Below are 21,002 nucleotides of genomic sequence, written 5' to 3'. Positions count from 1 at the left end.
TTCATAGGACTGCCACACTATTTGCACATTTTTGTCTCATATGTTTTTTTTCCTTTCTCAACTTTAGAATTTTGCATATTACACTTGCCATTATTTCTTTGGCTCTCTAATTAGCTACAATTATTAACAATAGTCTTGGTGGTCTTTGAGTTCTCACAGGTTTTGTGTGTGTGTGTGTTTGTGTGTGCGTGTGTTGTGTTTTTTTCCCCAAGTCCATGTTTATTCTTTTGAGTACCACTTGGCATTTTCAAAGATTCGTTGACAGTTTAATTCCCAGCAAATATTACTTGGGCCTTTTTTGACCAGACCTGTGCACTAGCTCAGGCGCTGCTTCCTGTTAGCCAGGGGAATGAATACCTGATAATAATTTGTTTTTCTCTTTTGAATGAAGATAACTTTTTTCAGCAATTCTCCAAAAAGCTCTGATGTGAGTCTGTTAGCCTGAGGTAAGCTGCTTTTCTCCCTGCTGTTGACCTGTGCTCTGGAAGATAACAAAGTGTAAATCTTTTTATGTTTCCATGTTACCACCATTGTTTATGAAGAGGTTAGTTTAAGTGCTTATAGTTGTTTTGTTTTTTCTTATGCTGTTTCAGTAGCCTAGAAGATGACTGCTGGTGCTGTTAGCCAAGGCAATCTGCTAGAATTCAGAAATTTTAGAGCAAGCTCCCACACAATTATCTCCCCCACTTAAAAAGAAATTAAACATCCATGAAGATTTGAAACGTTATTTATGTTGACAGGTCAGATTTTTGGGTGAGCATTCAGACATATTTTGACTCTAAGGGTCCAGGAGGGGAGAAGATATGATCATTAAAGAAATTCAGTAGAATACTGAGATCAAGCTTTGGTTTATCAAAGAAAATACTGTGGAATGAGCTTATTTAGTTATCTGTTTAAATTTATTCTATTTTGATGTCTTAGAGCATATAGTTTCATTTACGGTGCTATTTATCATTAATTTATATGCCACAGGAGAGCATAAATAAAAGTTAATACCAGCTTTAGGGTTGAAAATAATAAAAGTGATCATTTAAAATAATGGTATCAAATAAGAAGAGAAAGATGGTTCATGGGTTGTGAGACATATTCCATGAAGGATTGGAAGAAAAAGATAATTTGAATAGAGATTATAGGTAATGAGAAAGCTGTCCTGAGATTATGTGAGTTTCAAGGAAGCACACATGTGAGTATCAATAAGTAAATTTGAGGCAAGTTAGAAATTACTTTGAAATCCAGAGTAAAGTGTTTGGATTTCACTTGGTTAATGGAAGCCATTTTATGAGTGCCATCATTCAGTGGCACTTGAGGAAGATTATTTTAGCAGTGGCAGCGTTGATAGCAGATCAGTTTGGAGAAATGCTGAAGGGAGAGCTATCAGTGTTGTTCCTTGTTTTTTGGATGAAGAATCACTCAGCAGTATTCAGGCACTATTCTGCATTTTGAAGTTCAAGCTGAGAGCAAAATAGAAGCTATATTCTCATGAAATTTATGAATGTATGTAGAGATGGATAGTAAACAAAAAGATATCAGATGGTGATAATACCCTAAATTAAAAAATTTAAAAAGTATAAGAGTGATAGATAGTTAACAAATCAGTGGCAAAAGGAAATTTTTTCTTTTTGAGATGGAGTCTCACTCTGTCACTCAGGTTGGAGTGCAGTGGTGTGATCTCAGCTCACTGCAACCTCTACCTCCCAGGCTCAAGCAGTCCTCCCACCTCAGCCTCCCTAGTAGTTGGGACCACAGGCACACACTACCACGCCCAGCTAATTTTTTGTATTTATGGTAGAGATGTGGTTTCACCATGTTGTCCAGGCTGGTCTCAAAGCAATCCTGAGCTTAAACGATCTGCCCGCTTTGGCCTCCCAAAGTGTTGGGATTACAAGCGTGAGCCACCGTGCCTGGCCTTAGGTGGTATTTTTTATAATGTGATCAGAGTAAGGCTTTGTGGTAATATGACATGTGAGCAGAGTCTGGAAGGAAGTGAGATGATAAAGCCGTGTGAGTACGAGAACATTCTAGGCCAAGGGAATAATAGGAGCAAAGATTCTAACCTGGAGGAGTACTTACTTGAAGAAGAAGGAGGTCTGGGTGGCTGGACCATAGTGAATGAGTGGGATTGTAGTGAGAGATGAGGTCAAACAGGTAACTGGGAAAGTGGAGGAGGTAGGGATGAATTATGTTGGGTTTTGTGAGCCATTGTAACAACTTAAATTTTCACTTTAGGTAGCCATTAAAGGATTTTAAACAGAGGAATAATGAGATATGATTTATATGTAAAAGAATCTCTCTAAACTATGTTGGAAATAGACTCTAGGTGTACAAGGGCAAAAACAGTCATGTAATAAGGGTTATTCTCTGTAGATATCAAACATACACCAGATATATATTGAAATAACTTATTGGTAGCTAATCAGAGTGGCATGCTGCCAACTACAGAGCCTATGCTAGCTACTCAGACAGTATCTCTGCCAAGTGCTACTTCTTTTTCTTGATTAGCCATTTCTTTCTCCTTACAACTTGAAAAATAGAATATTTATTGTAATTTACTTTGAAGTAAATTCCAAAAACATCTGAGATTTTAACACTATTGTTTTCCCCTTTATAGCTCAGGCATTTGAAAGGATGATGAGTCCAACTGGTTCTAATCTTAAATCTAATCATTCTGATGAATGTACTACTGTCCAGCCTCCTCAAGAGAACCAAACATCCAGTATACCTTCACCAACAACTTTGCCAATCTCAGCACTTAAACAACCAGGTGTTGAAGGTAATAGAAGAAAACTGTGTCTTAGACTAAAGATAAATTATTGAAATAGAAATTCTCTAATGTAGCCGGAGTCTAGTCAGGAAAGAGAAACCAGACTAGATATCAAGAGGGATTTAATACAGGGAATTGGTTACGCATGCAGGCTGGAAGACTGGAAGAGCAAAAAGGCTGTGCTCAAGTGCCTCAGCAATTAGTAACTGCAGGAAGCAACCACCACAACTGGAGTTTGGGGCTACAAAAGGGGAGAGGCTAGAGCTCAGTGCAGGAGCACCAGGAGGTGCTTGGATCTCAGATGTGGGAGTCAGAAGCCATGGTCACAGCACCATGAAGAGGCCTCATATAGTTGGTGCTCAGATGACTAAAGTAGACCTCCAGATTTGATGTTAGGAGTACTGAAAATAATGAGTCTAGCAGCTGTATCTGTTGGTGGTGTTGCTGCAAAGATCCTGGCAGGAACCAGAAACAAAGAATTCCTTCTTATTTCTTCCCACCTTATGGTCTCCCACCAGTGCCTGCTATTGGAAAAAGCTGACCAAAGCCAGTAACAAGAGAGTCTGGGAATTGCACTTTCCAGACTTCCAACCTGGCATCCAAGAGCCCAGTGTAGAGGGTGAGCTTGGATTTGAGAGGCAATAGATAAATAATTGTTCTCTCTACTTTTCCTTAAAAATCTATTTTTAATTGTGTATTTTACCACAGTAATAATGTTTTCTAAATCTATTTTTAAATCTTTGAGTTGTGTGTTCTTTTTTACAACCTATCATCAATTAGCATCTTGAGTAAGGCACATGTAGGTCTTTAAATATGAATTATTAGTCTGTAACATGCTAGAAAAGAATCATAAGTATCAGTTAAAGGCAAATTTGAATCCTTCTATTTTTGTGGACTTCAGTTTATTACTCAGTAACTATTTTCCATTTATTATAATGAAATAAGGAGACTCAGCATTATATGGTCGTATATTATAGCTCTAAAGATGAATAATTTGTGTTTGAAAATATGTATATATTGATAACCCAAATGATTAAATTATAAAAATGTTACAAGTATGAGAAAGATATCTTATTTAATATGTCTACCTACATTGCAAAAAATATGTATATATGATTGAAATTTTTTCAGAGTTATCTTTATGATGTTCTGGAAAGTAGACATTGAACCTTTTTTTTTTTTTTAATTGTTCTAAAATCATCTGGCAGAGATTTTCATAACCTTCCTCTATGGATGCTTTGTAAGAAAAGAGAAAAATGTTTATGCTGATATCTAGTTATTTCCTTCAAATTTGAAAGGAAATATTAATATGTATGAATAAAATTCAGTATCCACATTATAAGAACAAAAAATGTTATGCTTCTCTTGTTAAATAAAAGAAAGAATTGTCCTGTGGTAGTAAGAAATGTCCTGTGATATTAAGACATTTCAAGTGATCCTGTTACCTTTTTTTAGGTTTTTAAATTTCTTTTTTTCTTTATATATATGTATGAAGAATATATAGATACGCAATATATATATATATATATATATATATATATATATGCTTCAGTCTACTGCACTTTTCATCACTGTACCTTAGTCCCTAAATGTTATTCAATCTCTACTCCATACTCACACAAACTTAGCCTCAATAATAAAGGCTTTAAATCGTCCTTCTCTATTGTCTTTAAGGTATAATCTCTCCTATCTACTCCTCTTCAGAGTGATTCCCAGAGCCACCTCTGGTCTAATATGCTGTGAATTAGATAGATCTCCTGTCCATTCCTTTTCATAGTATATGATTACCAGGGCCACTCTTGCTCCCTTTGTATGAATTAGATAGAAACAGACTCCACTCAGGGTAGAGGAATCACAAAAGGCCATTTCTCTAGATCTTTGTAGCCCTGAGAATTCAGGGGTCGTCACTGGATAGCAAAAAGCTTTTGAAAACATTTCCCAATCTATTCGGCATTAAATCGTTGCCATATTACCAGATTAAAATGTTTTACTTTTTCAATTGATTCTAGGACTATGTTCCAAAGAACAGAAGAGAGTATGGTTTGCAGATGGTATATTGCCCAATGGTGAAGTTGCAGATACAACAAAATTATCATCTGGAAGTAAAAGATGTTCTGAAGACTTTAGTCCTCTCTCACCTGATATGCCTATGGTAAGGAATTCAAAGAATAACTTAATTGACTAAATAAAATTTTATTTTGTAGATAATTCCTGGTGTGACTATTAAGAGTACTTTTTTTTTTTAACGCTTTGAGCTTCCTAAAATAAGAGATGTATTGATATAGTGAATATATTTTAGATTTTGCCCCCTTTAAAAAAAAGAGAGAGACAGTCTTGCTGTGTTGTCCAGGCTGGAGTGCAGTGGCATAATTACCACTCACTGCAGGCTCTAACTCCTGGGCTCAAGTGATGCTTCCACCTCAGCCTCCCAGGTAGCTGGGATTACAGATGTGAGCCACCATGCCTGGTTTAGACTTTACTGTTAAAAAAAATATATTTTTTTAATTACTTTTTTTTTAGAGATGTGGTCTCACTATTTTGCCCAGGCTGGTCTCAAACTCCTGATCTTTAGTAATCCTCCGGAGTCATTGAGATTACTGGTATAAATCACCACACTTGGCAGATTTTACCTTTTTTTTTTTTTTTTTGAGATGGAGTCTCTGTTGCCCAGGCTGGAGTGCAGTGGCTTGATTTCAGCTCACTGCAACTTCTGCCTCCTGGATTCAAGCGATTCTCCTGCCTCAGCCTCCCGAGTAGCTGGGATTACAGGCACCCACCACCATACCTGACTAATTTTTGTATTTTTAGTAGAGACGAGGTTTCACCATGTTGGCCAGGCTGGTCTCAAACTCCTGACCTCAAGTTATCTGCCCATCTCGGCCTCCCAAAGTGCTGGTTATTACAGGAGTGAGCTACCGCGCCTGGCCCAGATTTTGCCTTTTTTAAATGTCAGTTTGAGACTGGTTCTCATACTTTCAGCTTCAGGACCCCTTCATACTCTTATTGAGAACCCTAAAGTGCTATAGATTTCGTGGGTTATACCTATTGATAATTACTATATTAAAATTAAAATTCAGAAATTTAAAAAATATTTATTAACTAATTACAAAATAAGGCTATTACATTAGCAGAAATAATATTTTATGAAAATTTTTTTTCAGAACAAAAGTTTAGTGAGAATAATGGCATTATTTCACATTTTTGCCAATTTCTTTAATGTCTGACTTAATAGAAGACAAACATATTCTCACATCTGGTTCTACATTCTATGTGTTTTGATATGTTATTTTTTTTGTTAACTTATATGAAAAAAATTTTAGGACCTCACCAATTCCCTGAAAGTGTCTTGGGGACCCCAGGGATCTCTGAACCACATTTTGAGAACCAGTGGTATGGGGAAATGTAACTGAGATTTAGTAATTTAATTTATACTAATATCTATTTAGTTATTTTCAAACATTCAAGAAAGTATGTGATGGTGATATTTATGCTTACATTTACACAAATGTGCTAGGTGTTAAACAGAATAGCATCCAGATCACTAAGAATTCTCATTGTAAAGTGGCGCATACTCATAGAAGCAACTATTTATGTATGAATTAGTAATGTTTTATGCATTAAATAGATTTATTGAGCATCACTCTGTGCCAGTCACCTGGTTGATTCTGGGTACATATATTAGAAAAGATGGATACTAGGCCTGGCGCCGTGTCTCATGTCTGTAATCCCAGCACTTTGGGAGGCCGAGGTGGGCAGATCATCTGAGGTCAGGAGTTCAGGACCACCTGACCAACATGGCAAAACCCTGTCTCTACTAAAAAAAATACAAAAATTAGCCAGGTGTTGTGGCGCACGCCTGTAGTCTCAGCTACTAGGGGAGACTGAGGCAGGAGAAAATCACTTGAACCCAGGAGGCAGAGGTTGCAGTGAGCCAAGATTGCACCACTGCACTGCAGCCTGGACAACAGGGTGAGACTCCATCTCAAAAAAAAAAAGAGAGAGAAAAGATGGATACTTATCAGCTCTGTTGAAGTTTACATTTGGTAGAAACATATGCTGTTTGTCAAGAGTTCATGAGCTAGACTTTACAAATAGCTGTAATTACCATGGGTATGTTTCCTAGCTAGCACCTACTGTCAATCTATATTAATGAAAACTCTGAACAGGCTAGTAAATATTGAGTTTGTAAGTGGTTCTTATTTAATACTGACTTTGTACAATCTAAAAAGAAAAAGGCTTTAGTGAAATAGTCTTTATGGGTAGTTTTTTCCAGGTGGTTACTCTTGTGGAATATAGCTGATGCACTGCTTCCTAACCACTCCCCTCCCCTTCTTCCTGCCTTGCCCCTCCTCCCTGCCCACCCAAGGGTTTTTGGCTATCATAAGAAGGGGAGAGCCTTGGATTGAACTAAGCTTGCTCACTGTGTGATATGGTATGGGATCTTGAAGTTCTTCTTGCCTCATTTTTTCCAATCTTCATATTAAGTCATTAATACCTACCTGAGCATGCAGTAAAACTAAAACCTTATGCTTCTTAATTCCTTATGCTCCTGAATTTGAAGAATCAAAATGGTACTGTTTCTTGGGAAATTTGACTGTGAGAGAATTTCTGAACCCATTTTGGTTTTTATTTATTCTTGTTAAAAAGATATGTTTGGCTATAGTGATCTCATTTCATAGCTGAACAGAGAATATGAACTGATTTGTTAATTTTTTTATTCCATGTTTTACAGACAGTAAACACAGTGGATCATTCCCATTCTACTACAGTGGAAAAACCAAACAATGAGACAGGAGATATTACAAGAAATGAGATAATTCAGAGCCCTATTTCTCAGGTTCCATCAGTGAAAAAATTGTCTATGAACACAGGAAATGAGAGGTTACCTACTTCTGGTTCATTTACGCTAGATAATGATGTTTTTGCAGAAATTGAAGAACCATCTAGTCCTACTGGTGTCTTAGTTAACAGCAATTTACCTATTGCTAGTATTTCAGATTATAGGTTACTGTGTGATATTAACAAGTATGTCTGCAATAAGATTAGTCTTCTACCTAATGATGAGGACAGTTTGCCCCCACTTCTGGTTGCATCTGGAGAAAAGGGATCAGGTAGGGGAGCAGTTATTTAAATTTAAAAAGATTTAAAAAATATACTGATGAATTTTATCTGTGACATATGAAATGTATTTTTTTTAACTTAGTTTGGTTGCAATATGTACTAAGGCTGGTAACTTTTGTTTACAGAAAGTCTTATTATATAAAAACATTCTAAAAATATTTGAACTTTTATGATCCATTTATCACATCTGGCCCACTAATTTAGAATGATTAAGTCTATGAGGGAAGCTCTTAGACTTTTAGCCCGAAGAAATGTTTCCATTGTATTAGAATTTTGACACTGTATTATTACTATTTTTTTTTAGGAGCATGATACCTAAAGAAAAGAGCATTAGATTGGATGGCAAAGCTAGGAATTTTAGTTCCTTGTCTGCTACTTGTTACATCTATGATTTGTAGTGTGTTACTTAATCTCCGTGGGCCCCAGTTTCCTTTGTAAATAGAGAGAACCTAGATGATTTCTAAGGTCCTTTTCAAGCAGGAGATTCTATGGCTAACCCCGACCCCAGAGTGGTTTCTAGGATAGACACTCGTCACTCCAGGCATTATGTCACATTCTGCAATATGAAATGGCAGTTCTCTGCATGATAATGTAGGGGAATGAAGCTTTGGATCTCTGTTCTGTCAGTGGGAGCCATTACATGAACCTAGCTGTAGTGGCAAAAATATAGTAAGCCCTGTTCTTTGTATGCCATGCATATCTTTCTATTGATTGTCAAGATCTTTTTTTTTTTGCTACCTGGTCACTGATACAGGCATATGGTAGCAAGTAGCCGATATAGGCATGTGGTAACAAGCAGCATATATAACGTGGCTCTAGACTACTTTCACAGACTTGTAAATATCAAAAATTATAAATGGAGTGCTTACAAAACTGGAATCTACTTTATAAAAACGTTTGTCTTCAAACTTTGAAGGTGCTAAAATTAAATACATTTGCTGTTTAATCAACAGTATAAATATACTATATGTAATATATGCATTACAGTATTAGTAACTTTACATGGAAAGAGGTAAAAATTAGTATATAACAGTTGTCTGGGGTGTTGATTTTATGAAACATGTTTGCTTCTGTTTTTAAATTTGATCAGGCCACTGGTGGATTTATAAATTTGTTTTTTTCATTTGTAAGCATATTTAACAGGATATTTATGCTGATTAATATATTACTTTCATCATTTAGTGCCTGTAGTAGAAGAACATCCATCTCATGAGCAGATCATTTTGCTTCTTGAAGGTGAAGGCTTTCATCCTGTTACATTTGTCCTAAATGCTAATCTACTTGTGAATGTCAAATTCATATTTTGTAAGTAATAATTTATCCCTATTTGCTTAATTGGTAAGCAGGATTTCTGAATTAATTACATCTTCAGGTTAGATTTTGACTGGCCATGGTGAAAAATAAGCAGGTTGGATATTGGTTTTTCAGCCAGATATGACTGTAAATAAATTTTGCAAATTTATGTTCAGTAGGACTTGAAACATGAGCTTACAGATTTTTATTAGCATCCTTGTCAATCTTAGGTTAAGGTCATGGGCTTATATAGCTCAGCTGTATTTTGATACTCATGATACAATTGACTATATCTCCTGTGGCTTTTAGATAAATCGAAATTTAACTGAAATAAGCAGGAACCCTGATTTAGTAGCAATAAAGACAGTTTTAAAGTAAGTGACATGTGACCTAATTAAAAAGTAAGGAAGTAATCCTTAATAATTAATAATCCTCACTACTCCATAATGTATCTCTCAGCTTTTCATTCTATTTGAAACTAAATTCTTATCCACTACATTTCAGCATGTAGTGCATCTTTTATTTTAGTGTTATTTATTAATTGGCTCCCTATGATAATCCTTTTCCTTACTTTATATGAATCTTATACAATTCAGTTTAAGGTTTTCATAAGGAGAACTTTGGGAACACAAGGAATTTGAAAAGTTATGTTAAATGCAAAAACAATTGTTCTTAGTTTTTTGATTAATAGAAGTTGACATTAATAGTTATATTCTTTTATCATCTAAGATTCCTCAGACAAATATTGGTACTTTTCAACCAATGGATTGCATGGCTTGGGACAGGCAGAAATTATTATTCTATTGTTGTGTTTGCCAAATGAAGATACTATTCCTAAGGACATCTTCACACTATTTATCACCATATATAAGGATGCTCTAAAAGGTATGGCATTTTATTTTGAACTGTTCAGACTGGGAAATGGATAAATTAGTTAAAGGCATTTATGATTTTGGCTGTGCTAGCTATACTAAAGATTTATTTCTGTGAAGAGATTGCTGATTTCTGAAAATAGCTTAATAATTATTTTGTCTCCTTAAAACTAGCATTTTATGTGAATAGTGTCTATATGCAGATTTTTGTATTTTAAAAATGGAAATATATCTTTTTTTTTTTTTTTTTTGAGACAGTGTCTCCACCTAGGCTGGAGTGCAGTGGCACAATCTTGCTTCACTGCAACCTCTGCTTCCCGGGTTCAAGTGATTCTTCTGCCTCTGCCTCTCAGGTAGTTGGGATTACAGGCACATACCATCATGCCCAGCTAATGTTTGTATTTTTAGTAGAGGCAGGGTTTCACCATGCTGGCCAGGCTGGTCTAGAACTTCTGACCTCAAGTGATCTGCCCGCTTCAGTCTCCCAAAGTGCTGAGATTATAGGCGTGAGCCACTGTGCCTGGCCTGCCTCCTTGATTTTTCAATGTATCTATGTAATTTCCTTACTGTCTGTACAAGACTAGGAGATTTGATAAATTTTCACTTGACCATGCCATAAGGAGAAAAATTGGAAGGTTGGAAACATTTTCAAATTTTTGTTCATAATCCCCAATATCTAGGAATAACTGGGAGCTTTGTGTACAGAAGGTATTCAATAGATGCTTTTGCAAGAACAGAAATAAGAAAAAAAATCTATAGTGTCTTAACTTCAGACAGTTTATATTGGGACAGTGTATATGTATTGGATCAGTTTTCTGGATTTTGGACAAACTCAGAACATTTCTTCAAAACAATAACAAAACAACTTAAAATCTTTTTACTAATGATTTTATTTGCAGGAAAATACATAGAAAACTTGGACAATATTACCTTTACTGAGAGTTTTCTCAGTAGCAAGGATCATGGAGGATTCCTGTTTATTACACCTACTTTTCAGAAACTTGATGATCTCCCATTACCAAGTAATCCTTTTCTTTGTGGAATTCTTATCCAGAAGCTTGAGATTCCCTGGGCAAAGGTTTTTCCTATGCGTTTAATGTTGAGATTGGGTGCAGAATATAAAGGTAAGTTTTAGAGTAATAAGTTAAATTGCATGTTTTCAAATATACTGAATGTAAAGACTTTCAGAGAATCATTAAAATCAATTTTAATGGATTAATGGAACTACTTTTGTTTTGCTATGCTTTTAAAGTTCTAAGACAACCCTCTTCTACTACCTGGTTGGTCTAGATAACTGTGGTATGTCTTCAAGTTTCTGGATGTTCATAAGTTCTTTTATTACCTAAAACTTTTCTTCTTAAATTTCAGAACAAAACAGAAAACTTTCACAGTGCAGGTTGAGTATGCCATATCTGAAATGTATTGGATCAGTTTTTTGGATTTTGGACTTTTTCAGATTTTGGAATATTCACAGAGTACATACCAGTTGAGCATCCCAGATTCAAAATCTGAAATGCTCCAGTGAACATTTCTTTTGAGCATCATGTTGGCATTTGAAAAAGTTATAGACCGGGCACAGTGGCTCACGCCTATAATCCCAGCACTTTGAGAGGCCAAGGCGGGCAGATCACATGAGGTCAGGAGTTCGAGACCAGCCTAGCCAACATGGTGAAACCCTGTCTCTACTAAAAATCCAAAAATTAGCTGGGTGAGGTGGCAGGCGCCTGTAATCCCAGCTACTCAGGAGGCTGAGGCAGGAGAATCACCTGAACCCAGGAGGCAGATTTGCAGTGAGCTAAGATCGTGCCTCTGTGTTCCAGCCAGGGTGACAGAGCAAGACTACGTCTCAAAAAAAAAAAAAAAAAAAAAGTTACAGATTTTAGAGCATTTTGAATTTTAGGTTTTTAGATTTGGGATGTTCAATATGTGTTAATTACCTTTGCTAAAATTTTCTTAAAAGCATGTACTATTAGGAGTTTGTTATGTTGCCTGTATATTAAGAAGGTAAATCGTTGCGTCTCTCAATTTTTCTACATCATAAAGCCAGACATAAAGGATTTTTGGGTTAGCAGTGCTATTGTTTTCAGTTACTGACTATAATTAGAAGCTAACTATTTTTAGGGAAGGAAGTACTTAAAAATTGTGGTTATTTTTCTAAGCTTGATGATTCTTATTTTTATATTCTGATGTTTATCTCTCAAAGGTGATAGAGCCTGTATCATTCATGTGTATGTGCATGTGTGTGTATTTACATATCTACCCTTGACACAACTGGTGATTCTAAAGCTGCTGTGATGTTTATATAGATGCTTATTTCTGAGTTAGAATCATTTCTAGTGTTAAACTTTTTTGAATTCCCACTGTATCTTTCATCTGACTTTTTTCAAGAAATATTTATTGCATTTGAAGTATATCACATCAAATGAACTTTTTAGACATTTGATTCTGATATAATTTGGTAGGGATTTTCTTGGAGGAAAATTAAATGTTGAGAAGCTATAAAAGTGGTGATTACTATTTCAGAATAGACAATTTGAGAGAAAGAGGTAATCTATTTGGAAATTTTATTAAACTGTGATTTTGGGGATGGGGGTTCTTTACCATTTAGGATTTGCATGTGTGACGCTATTAACTTGTGGGAAAAGTAACAAAATTTAATTTGCATCTCAGGTTTTGTACTGTGTGAACCAAAGAGCTTAAGAAATTTCACTTTAAGCCAAATGTTTCATCAATGCAGCCCAGTATTTTGTCTCTAATTTAATATTTGAATGCTTTTTTTAATAGACAATTAGGGGAATAAACTAGCTTATCAAATTATTATGGAACATGTCTGTAAGTATGGCCAGTATTTTGGCCAGTAGTACTTCTAGATAGTAAGTTTTCTCACACTGAAGGTTGGAGAATCATGGAGCAATACGAAGGGCTTATCATAAATCACAGGGACTGGAACTGCAAAGCTATGATAAGCTATTTAGTGGTAATGAGGGGAAATTGTCAGTTATACATAGAAGTTAATTCACCTCAGCTGTTTTCTGAATTCTTTCTGTTCTGCTAGATTTTACATAGACTGGCACTTTGACATTGTTGGTGCCCATGTCTTTTTAGATGTGAACTGTGTGTGTGTCTGTGTGTGTATTTTGTTACAGAGGTAATGTACATTTGAAAAAGCTAATGTGAAAGTTAAAGTCCCAAGAATAAAGACTGAAAGTAACTGTCTCAAATTAGTAATTTTTAAATGCTTTTGAAAATATCTGGATTTTATGTTGAGATCACTGGTTTTGAATACCATTAAATGTTACAAATAGATGATTTATGAGGTCCCTTTGTAACTCAGATAGTATGTCATTCTAAGCCATAATCTGTTGAGAATAGTGTTTTAAACAAAACTACCTTTTCATATTGCAAAGGTTGCCCCCTCATTCATATAAGGCAAAAAGTTAGCAGTTAATCATGTCCTTTATCATTTTTATGTCTTTTCACACTAATATCTTGTATTTTTTTCAAATCTAGACCCTCTGTCTTTCAAATAACTTAGTTGCCTCTTTAGAATTACAAAATATGTTTGTACTAGCAAGAAAATGACTAACTTAAGTCTTTAAAGCAGCTAATGTTGGGTATGTGGTGTTTCTTTAGAATTTTAAGGAAGTATATTTGTATAATAGGCATTAGAGAGATTAGTTTGCTTAAGACCTAACTTGAGAACTGAAGGTTACAAATGTGTCTGTGTCTTATCACTAGAGAAATAGTTTTGCCTTCCTTTCCTTCAGAGTGCCTGCTGTGTTGCCAGTAAGGTCTCTTTTCCTTTTTGGTGTCCAGAATTTATGGTGCCCTAATGAAAGAACATAGGTGGCTGACCTCATGTCCCTTCCCTTTTTGTGCATTGGTTTCCCTGACTCTATCTGTGTATTTCTTTCTTTTTTTCTTGAGACAGAGTCTCACTCTGTCACCCAGGCTGGAGTGCAGTAGTGTGATCTTGGCTCACTGCAAGCTTCGCCTCCCAGCTTCACACCATTCTCCTGCCTCAGCCTCCCGAGTAGCTGGGACTACAGGCACCTGCCACCATGCCTGGCTAATTTTGTTTCTGTATTTTTAGTAGAGACAGGGTTTCACCATGTTAGCCAGGATGGTCTCGATCTCTTGACCTCGTGATCCACCCGCCTTGGCCTTCCAAAGTGCTGGGATTACAGGCGTGAGCCACTGCGCCCGGCCCCAGTGTATTTCTTTTATCATGCTGAACCAAGAACTTTAAAAGTTTACTACCATTCATAAATTTTTTTTTTGAGACAAGACAATTGAATATTAATTATAAATGTCTTAAAAGTCTTTAGTTCTTTGTATTTCTCTTTAAATTATCAGAAATGTATGTAGTTCTAACCAATTATCATAATTTTCCACCCCCTATAATTTTGTGGAAACAAGATGTATAATGAAAAAATGAAATACTTTGGAATCAGACAAGCCTGGTTTCAAATCTGTTTCACCAGTTACTAGTCACTAGGAGCAAGTTGATTAATTTCTGTGTCTCAACTTTCTCATTTATGAAATAGTATAGACACACTCCATTAGGTTGTTGAATTTAAATAAGATAATGTATGTATAGTTCCCAGTTCAGTGTAGCATCTAGTAGATACATAGATACACAGTAAGTGTTAATATTGTCTCTTGGCTGGGTGTGGTGGCTCATGCCTGTAATCCCAGCACTTTGGGAGGCCGAGGTGGGTGGATCACCTGAGGTCAGAAGTTTGAGATCAGCCTGGTCAACATGGTGAAACCTTGTCTCTCCTAAAAATACAAAAATTAGCCAGGTGTTATGGCACATGCCTTTAATCCCAGCTAGTTGGGAGACTGAGGCAGGAGAATTACTGGAACCTGGGAAGTGGAGGTTGCAATGAGTCGAGAGTGCACCACTGCACTCCAGCCTGGGCGACAGAGTGAGACCTTGTCTCAAAAAAAAAAAAAAAAATTATCTCTCACTTTCCCCTAAGAACTGATTGAGTGATATTTATACATAATGTTTGTTTGTAAAATGAGAGTTGAAGGTAATAAATTCAATAATTTGGGGTTTTTTTTTTTTGTTGATAGTAACCAGTTTTCCTTTCTTATGTATAGCATATCCTGCTCCTCTAACAAGCATCAGAGGCCGAAAACCTCTTTTTGGAGAAATAGGACACACTATTATGAACTTACTTGTTGTGAGTAATTGAACTATTTTATTAGGTGTTTTTATACTGTTACTTTAAAACTTTATATAGCAAAGTTTATACATTTATATTTTCCTACTTTAATTTGCCATGTTTGGTATAATGAACATTCATTTACAGTAAATCCTAATTATTTTAACATTAGTGCTCAGTTTTTGATGAATTGCTTTTTAGAACGTACTATCTCCTCATGTATGTGTACCTGATTCTAATTGCCCTTTGATTCATTCTCCTGCAGTTCTTGGATATTTAGGTAATGTAAGAACTCTATACAGACCTCTTAAAGTTGTTGAAACTTTTGTAAATGTATTAGTAAAGTCAGTCAGTCTTGTGATTTTGAGCAAATTATGGCCTTAGTTTTCTCATTTATAATAGGAAGTGTTGGATTAGATGATATCTAAAGCTCCCTTCCACCTATACTGTTTGTAATTTTGTGTTTCCCTGTTACCATAGAAGAATGTTTCAGTGGACTCACTTTTATTTATCCATGCCTAGTTTGAAGACCTTTTCTATTTTGGAAGTTCTGTGACTAGAAAGAGGAGATACCCTAAATACTACAAAGTTTTTCCTGAGAATGATATTCTTTATTACTGTTGTGGAGAAGGATTTCTTAAAGAAGGATTTAATGGATGGAAAAATACTCATGGTTAGTAGTTTATGGTAATGCGATTATTCTATGTAGGACCTTCGAAATTACCAGTATACCTTGCATAATATAGATCAACTGTTGATTCATATGGAAATGGGAAAAAGCTGCATAAAAATACCACGGAAAAAGTACAGCGATGTAAGTATAATTGTTTTATTCAAATGACAATTATTGAACATTAGAGCTCCTTAGAATTGTGTCACATTACATTTTTTGTTTTGAATTAGACTAATGTATTATGGCAACAAACATTGTTTTTGAAATGATAGAATTTGTTTACTGTAAATAATCTGATCATATTTCTTTTTTTTCTGTACTGTTTTATTGAGGTGATTACTGTTCAACTGAAGTGCTTTTATTTTAAAACATTTGTTTCCATCACATTCCCAGGGAGTTGTCCAGACCGAAGCGTGATAATTATGAAGCTGGCCAGAAACGTGGCTCTTAGAATAGGCATACAATGTTAAAAGTGTTTCTAAATAAATGTTGTTGTTTTTGTTTTTTTCCAGGTAATGAAAGTACTAAATTCTTCTAATGAGCATGTCATTAGCATTGGAGCAAGTTTCAGTACAGAAGCAGATTCTCATCTAGTCTGTATACAGAATGATGGAATTTATCAAACACAGGCCAACAGTGCCACTGGCCATCCTAGAAAAGGTGAGCATCATGGTTCCTAGTGCTAATTTACAAAACCACCTCAATTGATAGAATTCCTTTCAAAGGGGAACTATATGTATATTTACTTATTTGCTGAATTGTTGGTGATAAAACAGTATGTTTTGAAATTTCAGCTACACAACGGATTTTAAAATTGCTTCTAATTTTTGTTTTTCTCTTGGGCTACTTTAGGCTTATAGACTTGGAAGACTGTTTTCCTTTTGACATCTTTAGGTTTAGTATATCCCATAGGGTGAGAGTCTTTCTTTGAGTAATTTCTTTCTGAAATAAGGTATTTCTTTTCACATTTGTTCACCCTCTGCTCTGACTCCTCTTAGTTGGGGGAGCACAGGGTGATAAGATTGATTTATAAAACATAACAAGCAGCATCTATGAATGACATTACTCTCAGCTCTGGCTGAATGGCTTCAGTGATTGCTATGATTACCAAACCCTTGCAGTAGAAGGCCTAACAAATTGAAAGTTAAATGGAAGCATTTCATAAAATTAACACATTATTATAGGATAACATACTTAAAATAGTCCAACATTCTGGCTGCTAATGAAATTTTTTCCTCTGCTTATAAAAGTAATATATACTTATTTGTAGTAAGCTTGGAAAATACATTTTGAAAAGTAGTAAAAGAGGCCGGGCGGGGTGGCTCATGCCTGTAATCCCAGAACTTTGGGTGGCCAAGGCGGGTGAATCACAAGGTCAAGAATCGAGACCATCCTGGCTAATAAGGTGAAACCCCGTCTTTATTAAAAATACAAAAAATTAGCCAGGTGTGGTGGCGGGCGCCTGTAGTCCCAGCTACTTGGGAGGCTGAGGCGGGAGAATGGCCTGAACCCGGGAGGCAGAGCTTGCAGTGAGCCCAGATTGTGCAACTGCACTCCCGCCTGGGTGACAGAGTGACAGAGCGAGACTATGTCTAAAAAAAAAAAAAAAAAGTGGTAAAAGGGAAAAGTGCCAAGATATGGTCACTATTGACATTTTACTGTATTTCCTTCTTATATTAATGTATATGTTAAATAGATGATTTTATACTGGATATTTACACTTTTATATTATACTTCATCACTTAACATGATATTGGCATTTTTGCCACTAAAATTTAACAACTTTTTAATATTTATTTGTTGAATAGGTATATTTTTATGTGGTAAAATTAAAAAGTTATTAATATTTATAGTGAAAAATCTCCTTTCCTCCCTTGACCACCCAGCCATCCTCTTACTCTCCCTATAGGCAACCAAACCAGTGTTATCAGTTCTTATATATCCTTTCAGAGACATTTTTGCTTTAATGTATATTCAAGAAACATACACACATATCTACCTCTTTCTTCCACTTTTTTAGACAAGTCATAATATTTGCTCTATTCTATTCCTTGTTTTTTTTTTGTTGTTAACACACTTTGGAGATTATTCTATGTTTGTATATAAAGAGCTTTTGTATTCTACGGAACTTTACATTTTATTTATTGTACATCATTTAACTGTCCCTTATTGATGGGCATAATTTGTTACCAATCCTTAGGGGCTATTTATAAAAATGGTACAGTGAATTAGTTTTGTATGCATGCCATTTTGTACACATTTGAACCTATCTGTAAGATAAATTCCCAAAAGTGGAATTGGTGTGTCAAAGGATACATTTACTTGTAATTTTAATAGGAAAATGCCAAGTTAGGGCTCCATAAAGACTGTTCTGATTTGTGCTGTCACCAGTAGTGAATGTTTGATTTCCTACACCCTCACTAATATAGGTACAAACATTTAAAACAGTACAATACTCCATCAATTATTAATAAAAACATTAAATTATTTTATTAGTTATTTATTTGAGACAGAGTCTCGCTCTGTCGCCCAGGCTGGAGTGCAGTGGGCGCGATCTTGGCTCACTGGAACCTCCACCTCCTGAGTTCCAGCAATTCTGCCTCAGCCTCCCGAGTGGCCAGGATTATAGGCGCCTGCCACCACACCTGGCTAATTTTTGTATTTTTAGTAGAGACGAGGTTTCACCATGTTGGCCAGGCTGGTCTCAAACTCTTCACCTCAGGTGATCTACCCTTTTTGGCCTCCCAAAGTGCTGGGATTACAGGCATGAGCCACCGTGCCCAGCTGCATTAAATTATTTTAATGTAATATTTTATCTCATTTTTTTTGTTTTTTTAATTAGTTTTCTAGTTTAAGTTGTGTGGGTATAACATTTATTGAGTACTTATATGCATATCCATATTCTGCATTTAACAAATGTGTAACATAAAAATGAGCAGTTTAAGACAAATAATTGTTGTATTTCTTGATCAGTGACAGGTGCAAGTTTTGTGGTATTCAATGGAGCTCTAAAAACATCTTCAGGATTTCTTGCTAAGTCCAGCATAGTTGAAGGTATGAATTTCATTTTTAATGGTGTTTTAATGTAGAGTTGTTTTTCCTAACCTTTTAAAAATATATTTGATATTTACACAAGAACATATGTAAGTTATAAAGCACAGTACCACAAACTTACATGAAATAATCAACCAGCACAAGAAGTAGAAGACTTATCTCTCCTGCCTCTCCCCAGGAATTAGTGACTAGACTGAATATGGTGTTTATCATTCTCTTGCTTAATTGTTTTTTACTTTGTATATACATCTGCCTAAACAACATATTGTTTATGCTTATTTGGGAGATAAATAAAAGTGAAATCATTCTTCACATAGTTATATGGAACTCCCTATTTTCATACAACATGAGTTTCTAAAATTTATGCATGTTGTTTCTTACAACTATAGCTTATTCATTTTAAATGCTATTAAATATTTTGTGAATGTATGACAATGTATTCATCTCTTGATCTTGAACATCTGGGTTGTGTCTATTCTAAGAATGTATTCTAGAGTTTCTGTAAAATATATATGCAAGAGTGGAATTTATGGGCTAATAGATTAGTAAATGTTCACTTTACAAACTATTGCTAAGTTGCTTTCCAAATTGGTTGTACCGATTTACATTACCATTAGAATATATAAAATTTATGATTGGTCTACATTTTCTCCAAACATGATATTATCAGACTGCTTAATTTGTGTCAATCCTGTAGGTATCTCTGAATATAGTCATAATTAGCATATCCCTAATTAGTAAGCAGAGCATCCTATTACATATTTATTGGACATGCATGTTGCCTCTTCTGTGAAATGTCTGCTCATATCTTTTGCCCTTTTTCCTATTGGATTGTGCGTCTTTTTCTGACTGACTTGTAGTTACATAATTTTATGTATTTTATATTCCTCCTCTCCCAATTTTAGTGTCTTTTTAAATAGAAGTTCTCATTTTAATACAGTATAATTTATGACTCTTGGCCGGGCGCGGTGGCTCACGCTTGTAATCCCAGCACTTTGGGAGGCCGAGGCGGGCGGATCACGAGGTCAGGAGATCGAGACCACGGTGAAACCCCGTCTCTACTAAAAATACAAAAAATTAGCCGGGCGTGGTGGCGGGCACCTGTAGTCCCAGCTACTCGGAGAGGCTGAGGCAGGAGAATGGCGTGAACCCGGGAGGCGGAGCTTGCAGTGAGCCGAGATTGCGCCACTGCACTCCAGCCTGGGTGACAGAGCGAGACTCTTGTCTCAAAAAAAAAAAAAAAAAATTTATGACTCTTATGGCTAATGTTTTTTATTTAAGAAATCTATCATATGGTTTCGAAAGATATTCTCCTATGTTGTCTTCAAAGATTTAAAGTTTTGCCTTTCACACTTAAGTCCCTAATTTATCTGGAATTTAATTTTATGTGCTGTGTGAGGTAGAGAAATCCAGTGACTTTTTTTTGTCATTTGAATAGGAGTTGATCCAGCATGAGATATTGAATTTTCCCTTTGCCCTGGTAATTGTTAATGCTATCTCTGTCACATAGCTTGTTTTATTTGCACAAGAATCCGTTTCTCGGCTATGTTCTTAGCTTTTGTTTTGTTTTAGTCAGTTTGCTTAACTCTGTACCGATTCCATACTATTTTATTATTATTGTGAACATGTTCACTTTTACTATGAAAAAGTCAAGCATGTATAAAAGCAAAAAAGGATAATATGATAAACATTAATGGAACCATCACCCACCTTTGACAATTATCAATTTATAGCCAATCCTACTTTATCCATACTCCTCCTGCTCTCCTCTCATTGTATTATTTTTACTATATCATTTCATTCACAAATACTATATTTTTAAAAGAAAAAGTATTTTTTTAGAAACATAACCACAAAACTACAGATTAGGCGTTCTAAATCCAAAAATCTGAAATCTGAAATGCTTCAAAATCCTAAACTCTCTGAGCGCTGACATGACACTCTGTAGAAGTGCTCGTTAGAGCATGTCAGATTTCACCTTTCAATTTCAGATGCTCAGCTGCTAAGTATATAATGCAAATATTCCAAAATCCAAAAAAAAAATCTGAAATCTG

General features: G+C 35.5%; 1 protein-coding gene across 6 annotated transcripts in view; it reads left to right on the top strand.

The window, feature by feature from the left end:
- Positions 1-21,002, top strand: part of ZFYVE16 (zinc finger FYVE-type containing 16) — a 75,029-nt gene that overhangs the window by 35,256 nt on the left and 18,771 nt on the right. For 5 of the 6 annotated variants that reach the window (XM_032156948.2, XM_032156945.2, XM_032156946.2 and 2 more), the window contains 10 exons: positions 2,609-2,770; positions 4,771-4,913; positions 7,494-7,872; positions 9,065-9,187; positions 9,905-10,060; positions 10,947-11,171; positions 15,157-15,239; positions 15,931-16,035; positions 16,407-16,554; positions 18,868-18,948. In XM_032156948.2, coding sequence (XP_032012839.1) covers positions 2,609-2,770; positions 4,771-4,913; positions 7,494-7,872; positions 9,065-9,187; positions 9,905-10,060; positions 10,947-11,171; positions 15,157-15,239; positions 15,931-16,035; positions 16,407-16,554; positions 18,868-18,948 — 1,605 coding nt within the window. Of the gene's footprint in view, positions 1-2,608; positions 2,771-4,770; positions 4,914-7,493; positions 7,873-9,064; positions 9,188-9,904; positions 10,061-10,946; positions 11,172-15,156; positions 15,240-15,743; positions 15,895-15,930; positions 16,036-16,406; positions 16,555-18,867; positions 18,949-21,002 lie in introns of those variants that run through there. The other variant, XR_009214130.1, reaches the window with a different exon arrangement.

This window comes from Hylobates moloch, unplaced genomic scaffold (assembly GCF_009828535.3).
Source record: "Hylobates moloch isolate HMO894 unplaced genomic scaffold, HMol_V3 SCAFFOLD_6, whole genome shotgun sequence".
In the NCBI taxonomy this organism is placed as follows: Eukaryota; Metazoa; Chordata; class Mammalia; order Primates; family Hylobatidae; genus Hylobates; species Hylobates moloch.
This window is presented reverse-complemented; position numbering and strand designations above follow the sequence as displayed.